The sequence below is a fragment of the Onychomys torridus genome, unplaced genomic scaffold (assembly GCF_903995425.1).
Source record: "Onychomys torridus unplaced genomic scaffold, mOncTor1.1, whole genome shotgun sequence".
Lineage (NCBI taxonomy): Eukaryota > Metazoa > Chordata > Mammalia > Rodentia > Cricetidae > Onychomys > Onychomys torridus.
This window is the reverse complement of record NW_023411260.1, coordinates 249125-260533: the sequence shown is the minus strand read 5'-3', so window position 1 is coordinate 260533 and position 11409 is coordinate 249125. Positions and strand designations below refer to the sequence as shown.

The following is an 11409-nucleotide window of genomic DNA, read 5'->3' as shown; positions in this document are numbered from 1 at the left end:
TACACAAAGGAGAGATACAATAAAATGCATGTGTATGTATAAATACAGAGATGCACACAGCACACACAGATTTACATATATTCTAAGTCCTTTTGTGGAGACTTTCATTGCTTCTTGGAAGTTTTATAGAAATTGGGACTGGAGAAATGGTTCAGCAGGTAAGAGCACTGGCTGTTCTTGCAGAGGACCCCTGTCTGGTTCCCAGCATCAACATGGCAACTCACAACTATCCATAACTCCAGTCCCAGGGATCCAATGCCCTCTTCTGACCTCTGTGGGCAACAGGCATACAGGTAGTACATTTACACACATGCAGGCCAAACACTCAAACACATAGAGTACAAACAAATAAATCGTCAAGAAGTTCATTTATAATAATCAGGGTAAGACAGCCATTCATTTTTAATGTAACATAGAAGACACTGAGATCCCACTGTGCTACAGCTAAGTGAACACAGGATTAGGAAGCCTTGGCACTCCTGACATTACGGGAAAGACAATTCTTTGATGGGGGAAGCTGTCCAACGTAGGGTGCTTAGGAGCACCCTAACCTCCATACAATGACGTCAGTAGTATCCCTAAGTCACAGTACTGAAACTGTCTCTTCATGTTGACAAACATCCCTGGGGGCAGAACTGGAAAGTACTGGTTTCTATGACTACAAGAGAATAGATACAACTGCCAGCTATGGTTCCACTGTAGATCAATGATGATGCAGTAGAGTTACATTGCAGTTTTGATTCAAATATACATCATGGCTAGAACTAGGTGAACTATACTGGTGTTTGTCTGACAGTGAGCGGCCCAATACAACAGTCACATAACACCTGTGACAAATAAGCCCCAGAAACATGGCTCTCTTCAGCGAGGGATGGCATTAAGTACAAAAAAGCACTGTATTTTGAAGAATTCATATAGAAAAAGTAAATCTCTCAGCATCTTTATATTAATTAAGCTATCTGTGTTTACTTACTGGATGAAATACATTTTAAACCAATTTTACCTGCTCATTTTATGGTTCTGAAGTATAGCCACTAAGAAACTGTACATATGTGATTTGTATTGCAATCCATTGAATGGCACGTGTTCAGACGTGACATGATTTAGTATTATTCCTTAACAGAATCAACCTTGAGTTTCTCGGGCCTCAGAGAGGCCAGCCTGAGAGGTCTGATCATAACTCCTTGTGGAGCTGCAGAGGCTCTTCCGCGTCTTTTGGCCAGTTACTCTTGTTCCAGTGCTTTATCCTGAGCGTTTCAACCGGCTCTCTTCTGGCTGTTGACTGACTTCCCTGTGGCTGCTCAGCACTATCCTGTACCTCTGCTTCATTCATACACTCCAGAACTTTCTTTGTGGGAGCTTGAGATGTAGGAGCATCCATCATACTTAGAAAATCAAAAGCTGGAAGAGGAGGCTTCCATTCCTGAGCCGATAAAATTGCTGGAAGGAAGAGACAACCAAGCGTATTAACAATTAACAGAGATGAAATCACCGTATGAATATAGCTACAAAGTGTTTTATTTTGAAATGCGTATTTGTAGGAAGGTCTTATTAGCCATCCCCATTTGCATCTGTGGTTATATAACGAGGGTATATAGGTACCTTCCAGGGTACATGCAGAGGCCGAGGAGAAGTCCATTGTCTTTACTGCTTTCAACCTTATTTTTTTGAGACAGTCTCTCACTGAATGTGGTTTGCCACTCTGGCTAGCCAGCAAGCTCCCAGGATCAGCCTGTTTCCATCCCTCAGTACTAGGGTTACAGACACAGCAGCCATGCTTGACTCTTTTGCAGGCGCTGGGACCTCTGGCTTTCACAAAAAGCGATGAAGAATCTCTTCAGCCTCTAGGTTCATATTTTAGCATTATATTCATATTCTACTTATTTCTCTACAATTGATTAAGTGTTAATAAAAACAAAAAAAAATCTTATTGCCAGCTAACCCTTATTGGGGATTAAAAAACAAATAAGATTACAGACAGACAAGTACAAGTTAAAATATCAAGTTTCTTGTTTCCTTCTCCAGTTTTTTTTTTTTTTTTTAATCTGTTTGATTGTTCAAAACAAGTAAATTGCTGAGCAGTGATGGCATATGCCTTTAATCCCAGTACTGGAGAGGCAAAGGCAGACAGATCTCTGAGTATGAGGCCAGCCTAGTCTACAGAGTGAGTTCCAGGGCAGCCAGGGCTACACAGAGAAATCATCTCAAAAACAAAAACAAACAAACAAAGTAAATCTAGCATTCACCCCTGCACTGCAGCAGATACACATCACAGAAAGACCTGCAGCTGCTGTCACTCCCCATGAGACCTGGTCAGGATGGAAAATCTACCACCAACCACTAAATCAATGTGAAAACGCAGTCTCAAATCAAAGGGTTGGGCTAGGTCACTAGAGTTGGACACAACAGCACCATGCTAGAACATTCCAAAAATCACTGAAACAAGTGTCAATTTGTAAATGTCTGACTTGATTCAATGGACAAGAACGAGGTTCAACATGGAGAACTTCAGATTTCGTGCAGTGAGTGCATGTCTTACTTTGGTTTTGTTTGTTTGTTTTGTTGTTGTTGTAACGTAATAGCTGAGTTTGGGTCATTTACAAAGAAAAGTTTATCTGGGCTCATGGTTCTAGAGTCTGGGAAGTTCAAGGTCAGGTGACAGCATCTGGAGAGAGCCCCAGATTGCTTCAATTTAACTGTGGAAGCAGAAGGGGAGTGGGTGGGTATACAAGAGAAAGGAGGCTCCATTCCTAGAGGAGCTAATCTATTCCCTCAATTAATCCATTAATCCATTCACGAGGGCTCTCCCTTAGAACCCAATGCCACTTTCTAGGACCCACCTTCCAACACGGCCAAGAGCTGATCAAATTTCCATTTGTGTTTCAAAGTAGACAAGCCATAGCAAGAGAGGTATACTATGATTAAAACTAGTTATAGTTAAAGAGCCAGGCATGGTGGTGCAAACCTTTAATCCCAACACTCAGAGGAGGCAGAGGCAGGTAGATCCCTGTGAGTTTGAGGCCAGTCTGGTCTACAGAGGGAGTTCCAGGACAGCCAGGGCTACACAGAAAAACTCTGTCTCCAAAAACTACAAAATAAAGCTTTAAGAAAAAATAATTGATAAAGCTGATCAGAAGAAAACAGTCACATGTAAAGCAGTAATTTAGGGCTGGAGAGATGACTCAATGGTTAACAGCACTGGCTGCTCCTCAGAGGATCCAGGTTCCAGTCCCCAGTGCCCACAATGGATGGCTCACAACTGCTGCTAACTCCAGATCCAGGGAACCCAACCCTTCTTCTGATTTCTGAGGGCTCCTGCATGCACATAGTACACACAATAAATACACTCAGCTGTGCACCTGTGTACACCCTTACAAATAGTTGTAACAGGAACCCAGACTTAGTAGGCCCCGAGATCTTAGCACAGTTGACTCCATGATGGAAGTACCATTCAGGCTATATAAAACTCAGCATGTGGACAGCACCACCTTCCAAAACCAAAACAAAGACCTAATCCATCCAAGTCCATAGTTCTGGGAAAGTCTCTAAAGGTACTTACTAACCTTGCATTTTGACTTCTGTGGTTCCACTTCAGGCTGATTGTTGTTGTTAACTGAAGTATGTCAACCCAGGACATGGTTCTGTGCTTAAAAGCTCACCCTGAGAAAGGTTCAGGGCTATACTGGGATTCCAAACACTCATTGTAGTCACTGGCCAGCTAATAAAGACTTTCTATTGACTTAAACCCATGTCTGCAAAGTCTTCTCTGATAGATACCCCACACAAAGTAATAATTAAGAAATCATCCATAAATATAATCCATCACATCCATTTAATAGACTAATGTCTTAAAATTGTAGATTAAACCCTTAAAATTACAAACACCATCCACTCCAGTCCTCCTAAAAAGCATCCTGTCTTAATTTTATTTATTTTATGGGACAGTGTAGCTTTGGCTGTCCTGGAACTCGCTATGTAAAACAGGATCACCTCAAGCTCAGAGATCTACCTGCTTCTACTTCCCAAGTGCTGGGATTAAAAGTGTGCACCACCACCACACCTGGCCTTCTATTCTATTTTTAAACATTTTTTTTAAAAATATGTGTGTATGTGTGTGTGTGTGTGTGTGTGTGTGTGTGTGAGCATTTAGCTAGCTTTATGTCAACTTGGCATAAGCTAAAGTCATCTGAGGAGAGGGAACCCCAATTAAGAGAATGCCTCCATAAGGTTGGGCTTTAGGCAAGCCTTTGAGACATTTTCTTAATTAGTGATTAGCCCTCCGTGGCCTCACGGCAGCCCTGCCTCTGGGTTCCTGCCCTGCTGACTTCCTTTAATAATGGACTATGATGAGGAAGTGTTAAGACAATGGAAGCCAGAAGTAAACTATGGTGTCTGTAGTATCTTCTTCAATGACTCCCCTTATTTTTTTAATCATGGTCTCTACAGCTCACTGACCAAACAAGCACACTCATCTCTGCCTCCTCAGCAATGGGATTACAGGGTTTCTCTATGCAGTTTTGGTGCCTGTCCTGAATCTTGCTCTGTAGACCAGGCTGGCCTTGAACTCACAGAGATCCTCCTGGCTCTGCCTCCCAAGTGCTGGGATTAAAGGCGTGAGCCACCACCGCCCGGTTTTTTTTTTTTTTAAATGTGAGTGCTAGAGATCAAACTCAGGCCATCAGGCTTGCACAGCCATTACCAAGTGAACCATCTCCCTGGCTCTGAAAAGTAACTATTTCTATGAATCATTCCCCAAAAAAAACTATTTTGGAACATATTTAACTTTGTTACTCATACTAGCAATGCCTTAATCTTGAAGCATTTTCTGGTTTTAAGTCAGTATCTTTTCCACACACTTTATGAAAACAAGTCCATTTTTTAAAGTTAATTATAGACAAGTAATTCTAAAGTGCCATGGCGTCAACTGAACTATAAATACACAGTGATTAGATACTTTCCCTTAGATGAGTGCCATGCAGTGAATCTTCACATTATTTTAAAATACTGGTCACGCTATGCAGAGAATGACAGACTTTGGAGAACTTCGCCCTCAATGGGATGCTTTATCAAATTCCTCCTCTTGATGCTCACTAATCTATGCAGAAGAGGAGGCAGAAAGACTGTACGAGCCAGAGGGGAGGAACGACTCCAGGAAATAGCATCTTCCAGACACAACAGGCCTGACACGCATGTGAACTCACAGAGACTGGGATGACATGCAGAGGTCTGCCCGAGTCTAAACCAGACAAACAGAGAAGGGGATGTGGATGCAAAGTTCTCCCCTAGGCAAGAAGCTATTTGCAATAAAACACTCCTGGGAGAAGGAAGATCACTTTCTCCAACAGAACTTACTAACCACGCTCCAGGGCAGGCTCATGCCCAGGAGTGGGTGTCCAAAGCAAAGTGAACTCCATGGTTTTCTGTTGTTGTTGCTTGTTTTGTTTTGGTATTTTTTGTTTTTCTGTTTTGATTTTCATTTTGTTGTTATTATTGTTTCTTGGTTGGATGGGTTCGTCTTACTTTTTTTTAGAAAGTTAACAGGAAGTTAGGTGTGTAGGGAGTTGGAAGGATCTGGGAAAGGTTGAAGGAAAAAGTATGACTATCTACAGTTGGCAATGTTCACTTAAATGTTTATTAAAGTATCTTTAAGGAAAGTCTAGTTTAAAGGGAAGAAAAATTCAATTTTTAAAGGATAACCATTGGAACTTGACATTTCAATGTTGCTGAGGGAAATACAGAAAGGTCTTAATGTTTTCAATCAAAACAAATCTGTTCTTTGATCGTGTGGCTGATACATTATTCGTGAAATTATTAGTGACATAAAGAACAGTAGCAAACACTTCTTGAACCTTTATTATATGCCAGGCATTACTCCCTCAATCTTTAAAGCAACAGAAACACAATAATGTCCCCATGGCATTGAAAAGCTGGCCAGAGCAAAGAGAGGATGGGTAACTGGACAAATTTGCATACCAACTCCCAGTAAGAATGGCCAGGGCCACAATCTCATCTGTGATGTGGGTCACTCCCACTGTATTCCTAGAATGTCACTACAACCTTGGTCCAGCTTCTGACCCTCTCTCAAAACATGGTTAGCAGAGACCTGTCTAAGTAAGGGTGTCCAGTCTGGCTAGCACAGAGGGACACCACACAGGGGCATGCCATTAAGTCTTATAAGGAGTAACTTAAGAACAGAAGCAGACACTCAGAAATAATGGAGACCCTCAGTGGGTGCAGTGTTGAAGGCATTAAAAACTGCACAGAAGGAAGGCCAGACTCTGAGAAAACTCTGAGGAGGACTGTGATTCTTTCAGAACTACTAGCAACAGTTGTGAGAACAGAATCAAAGTTCTCAGAATATCCTTTCCAGAAAGAACTTAACATGGATAATGCTTCAAGTTCACATGTTACAAAGCCCCTAAACATATTGCCTTACTTGACTATTAAAGTAACTTTGTGATGTATCTGAGTAGGAACTGTGTATCTCTCTGCATAGCAAAAGAGAAAACCAACACTAAGCATGGAAACTGGGTCATGAGCTCAAGGCTGTGTTTTGTTTTTGTTTTTGTTTTTAATTTTACATACCAACCACAGATCCCCTTCTCATCCCTCCTCCTACTCCCCTCCCTCGGGTTCTCTCCCCCATCCCCTCCTCCAATAGAGTAAGTTCTCCCATGGGGGGACAGCTAAGCCTGGTACATTCAGTTGACACAGGACCAAGACCCTCCCCGCTTTATCAGGGGTGAGCAAGGTATCTGACCAAATGTAATGGGATCCAGAAAGCCAGCTCATGCATTAGGTATAGATCCTAATCCCACTGCCAGGGGCCCCTCAAACAGACCCAGCTACATAACTGTCTCCCACATGCAGAGGGTCTAGTCTGGTCCCATGCAGGTTCCACAGCTGCTGGTCTACAGTTAGTGAGTTCCAACAAGCTTGGTTCAGTCTCTGTAGATTTTCCCATCATGGTCTTGCTATCCTGCCCCCCTGCTCATGTAATCCCTCTTCCCTCTCTTTGGACTCCTGGAGCTCAGTCTGGCACACAATTGTGGATCTCTGCATCTGCTTCCATCAGTTACTGGATGAAGGCTCTATGATGACAATTAGGGTATTCACCAATTTGATTACCAGGGTAAGCCAGTTCAGGCACCCTCACCACTGTTGCTAATAGTCTAATCTGGGGTTGTCTTTGTGGATTCCTAGGAATTTCCCTAGCACCAGGTTTCTCCCTTACTTCATAATGCCTCCCTCTATCAAGACATAAAGCAAAGGATAATCAGACTACAACCCACAGCTCCAGAGAAGCTAGGAAACAAGGAGGACCCTTAAGAGGGATGTACTGATCCCATGGGAAGGGGAAACAGATGAGATCCCAATGAGTAAATTAGGGGTGTGGGGTGGGGGCAGAAGAGGGGAGGGGATGGGACTGTCAAGCTGTGAGAGGGATGGAGTGGGAGAGCAATGAAAGAGCTATCAAGGCTGTGTTTTGAGCATCCACTGTTTCTCTGTTTGAGATCCAGCCATCTCTACCTGAAGAGTCCATAGGGCTGGCCCCTGAGAGCAAAGTGGCAGCATTCACATGACCCTGTAAGGAGGCAGTGCGGAGGAGACAAGCATCTGGAGAGCGCAGGAGCTGGAGATGAAAGGGTGCATCCTCACATGTAAGAAAGGACCAGGAGCCTCCTTCCTCATTAGGACTGATGCTAAACAGTAAAGATAGGTAATTTTCTCAGTTTCAGGGAAAGTATTACAGCCAATGAACTGCCTTAGAAAGTAAAACAAAAGTATTATCAAGCTATCATTCTAAAGGAATACAGGATAGCCAAAACAATTTAGAATGGAATTAAATGTCCCAATTTAAAAAAAACAAAAACAAAATCTAATCTAAAGCTACAGTAATAGTGTGGTATGACCACCACAGACAGGGATATGTAAATGAGCAGAGCAGTAGAGCACAGACAGGGACATGTAAATTATTTCATCATTATTATAGCATTATTCGTAAGAGCCAAAAATTGAAGGCACTGTGGGAGCCCGTTTTCGGGTTCCTCGTGGCTTTACCCAGCAGGTCCACATAGAGGATGATTAGGGTCACGGGCCTGAGTGCAGGTGTCTGAGATGGTCTGCACTTGGCTGTGCTGGGGGAGGAGGTCTTTTGCTCCACCCCCTTGGCGTCTCTATAAATACCCTGGGGCAGAGACAGTCAGGGCTCATGGGAAAAGGTTCCAGGCCCTCTCGAGGCTAGCCTTTATTTTCTATCTGTTTATCTCCCACTATAAATCCTTCTATCTAATATTTCCCACTGCTCACACTCAAGAAAACTCTGGGGAGCTGTGGGGTTGGTGGATAAACGCCCCAAAAGGCACCCTATCACATGATGAACAGATACACACAATGTAGTGTCTCTGTGTGGTAAAATATTATCTGCCCATAAACAGCAGTGACTGTTGATCCATGCTATACTATGGTTATCCTTTGTAAACTGTACCCCAAGAGATGGAGTCAGACATAAACACCCACATATGACAGTATTCATTAGTACTACAGATTAAATTTAAAGCTAGAATGGCTTGTGGATGTTAGACTGTCACGATATCTATATCCCATGCTCACTGCAGCAGCATTCATAGCTGTCATGATCTGAAGGTGACCTGTGTCCATCAAAAGATAAAGGGATAACAAACAATGAGTGCACACAATGGAATGCTATTCATTCTTTAAACAGAATCATGTCATCTGTGACATTGTGGATGAACTCTGAGGGCATCACACTTAGCCAATGACTCCAGGTATAGAGAGACAAATACAACATGACCTCACTTACATGTACAAATCTAAAAGAACCAAACACATCGACGTAAAGAAGCTGGAAGGGGAAACTACAAATGAGGAGATATTGGCCAAAGAGCGCAAAATTTGTTAGACAAAGAACGTGTTCTGGACCTCTGCTGTAGAGCAGGGACTGTGGTAAACAGTACATTACACAAACATGAAAATTCTTAACAGTAAACTTTTCTCTTTTTTGCATGTATATATGCATGTACTGTGCAAAACTGTGTGTTTGTATATATGTGGGTAAGTGTGCAAGCATGGTTGGGAATTTAGCTCAGTGGTAGAATGCTTGCCTAGCAAGCAAAAGGCCCTGGGTTCAGTCCTCAGCACTGGCAAAAAAAAAAAAAAAAGTGTGCAGGCACATGTGTACATGGAATGGATACCAGAGGTTGACCTCAGGTATCTTCCTGAATCATCATCCACCTTAAATATTGAGGCAGGGTCTCTGGCTTGATCCCAGAACTTGGCAGTTAGCCTAGCTAACCAGCTTGCTCTATGGATCCCATGCCTCTGCCTCCTGCATGCTGGGATTTCAGGCAGGCAGCCTCACCCATCCAGCATTTCTATAGGTGTTGTGGATCCAGACTCCTGTCCTCAAGCCTGTTTTACCTGGTAAGCCATCTCTCCAGCCCAAACAGTGATTTTAAATGATCTCATCACAAAAAAATAAATAAATAAGTACATGAGGTAACAAATGTTAATTAGCTTGATTTAATCATCCCATAATATATGTATGTATCAAAATATCATGCACAACATAAACATAAAGATTTCCACTTGTCAAGTTTTAAAAATTGTCTCAGGGACTGGGAAGAGTGCTCAATGGTCAGGGTCCCTTTGGACCAACATCCAAGTTGGACAGACCTGGTGGCTGCCTATAATCCCAACACTCACAAGGCAGAAAATGGGAAACCTAAGGCAAGCTGGCTAGACTAGTTAGAATTAGTAAGCTCTGGATCCAGGGAGAGATCCCACCTCAATAAATGAAGTAGAGAGCAGCTGAGGAAGACATCTAATGTCAACTTCAGGCCTCCACAAGCACAGGCACTCACACACATTTGAACATGTGTATATACATGTACACACACCACACACACATATACACATGTAAAAACAAAAACTGTGGCTCCACAGTAGAGATCCAGGTTGGAATTCACACTTCTTCTTTTACTGGTTAATTGTGATTTTAAACTAGTTATTGAACACTTCTATGGATACACTTCATATGACTGTCAGGAGAATTAAATAATGATGAATCAATGTCATACACACCTAGTAAGCATTCAATGATGCTGTTATTATTATTAAACTTCATAGAGTGGTATTTCTATGAGAAATACCTACACCACATCAACTTTTAATGAGGAGTAGAGAAGTAGATAATAAAACTCACTCTTGTTACCAATATGACAGTTAATCTAGTCAACAGAAGAGTATGTGCTCATGGAGACATCTTCAGCTTGAAATACACGTTTTCAGAATACTCAGAATCAGAGTTTTATATAATAATGTACTATTCATAAATGACTCACATCCTATTAAACCATATATTTTCTTACAGCTATAGGAAAACAAGATTGTCATGCATAAGAAGAGGCTGTATGCAGACTGTCTTGTGACACCTGCAATTTACAGATGTATGAAGATGGCACAGGGGACTCTGGTAGGTCCATGTTCCCAATCTGACAATTTTCTAAAGTAGATATATTACAAGACTCACATGTCTGAAGACACTGGAAATGTACACAAGCAATATGGACTTGACAAATCAGGATTCAAAAGAAGGGGGCCTTAGTAGGTGAGGCAGTGGTCTCCATTTGGGACTTTAGGACCAGACTGTTGCACAGAAAATGCAATCAACACACTAATACTTACAGCACAAATAGATATTACAGCTTTACTCATTCTCATCTTTATTAGTTATGATTAACACTGAAAACGTATGCAACAAAATACAGAATTCAATGTACTGAAGAAAACAGAAAACTTACTGATAGGATTTTCTAGTCCTGCTTCTAATTTCTCAAGCCACAGAATCAGGTTTTGTTCCGTTATAGACTGTGCTGAAGGAAATGCATACACTTGACCACCTGAGTGCAGGTTCACCAAAAGCAGCTGAGGAAGCAGCGGCAGAGGGCCAAAATATGCCTTCAAGATTCCCCTCCCCACAGGAGTATTCTTTCTGCAAGAAGGGATGGTTGAATATGTAAATTATTCCTTCAATACAACAAAGAAAATAATCATGTATAGAGCAGTAAACTTCAATGATCAGCCTGCCTGTAAGCTTATGAAAAGATTTCTCCAGGATCAAGAGGTCTATGATTATACTAGTAATCAAATTCTTTTAAAGTTTCTTTGTGACTTGGGGCAGTCTACCGTGGGAGAAGAAAGACTGCAGGTGACTTTCCATGAAAACAAAGAGCTTAAAGCCTTACCAACACAGGTTGAGACAATCAGCAGGTTCTCCTTAAAGTTTAGCTAGGCACCCATTGCATGTCAGCTCCAAACTAACCTGAGGCGTAACTATAACAGGATGCTTACTTTTACAAAGACTTCTTTCCCCTAAGAATGAGCCCC

General features: G+C 42.0%; 1 protein-coding gene across 3 annotated transcripts in view; it reads right to left on the bottom strand.

Annotated features, from left to right (window-relative positions):
* Positions 1 to 349: 349 nt before the first annotated feature.
* Txndc16 (thioredoxin domain containing 16) overlaps positions 350 to 11409 on the bottom strand; it is a 77724-nt gene continuing 66664 nt past the window's right edge. For 2 of the 3 annotated variants that reach the window (XM_036175760.1, XM_036175762.1), the window contains 2 exons: positions 10824 to 11014; positions 350 to 1440 (listed from right to left, as the gene is read on the bottom strand). In XM_036175760.1, the coding sequence (XP_036031653.1) occupies positions 1175 to 1440; positions 10824 to 11014 (457 nt within the window). In that variant the 3' untranslated portion in view covers positions 350 to 1174. Of the gene's footprint in view, positions 1441 to 7530; positions 7704 to 10823; positions 11015 to 11409 lie in introns of all 3 variants that reach the window. The other variant, XM_036175761.1, reaches the window with a different exon arrangement.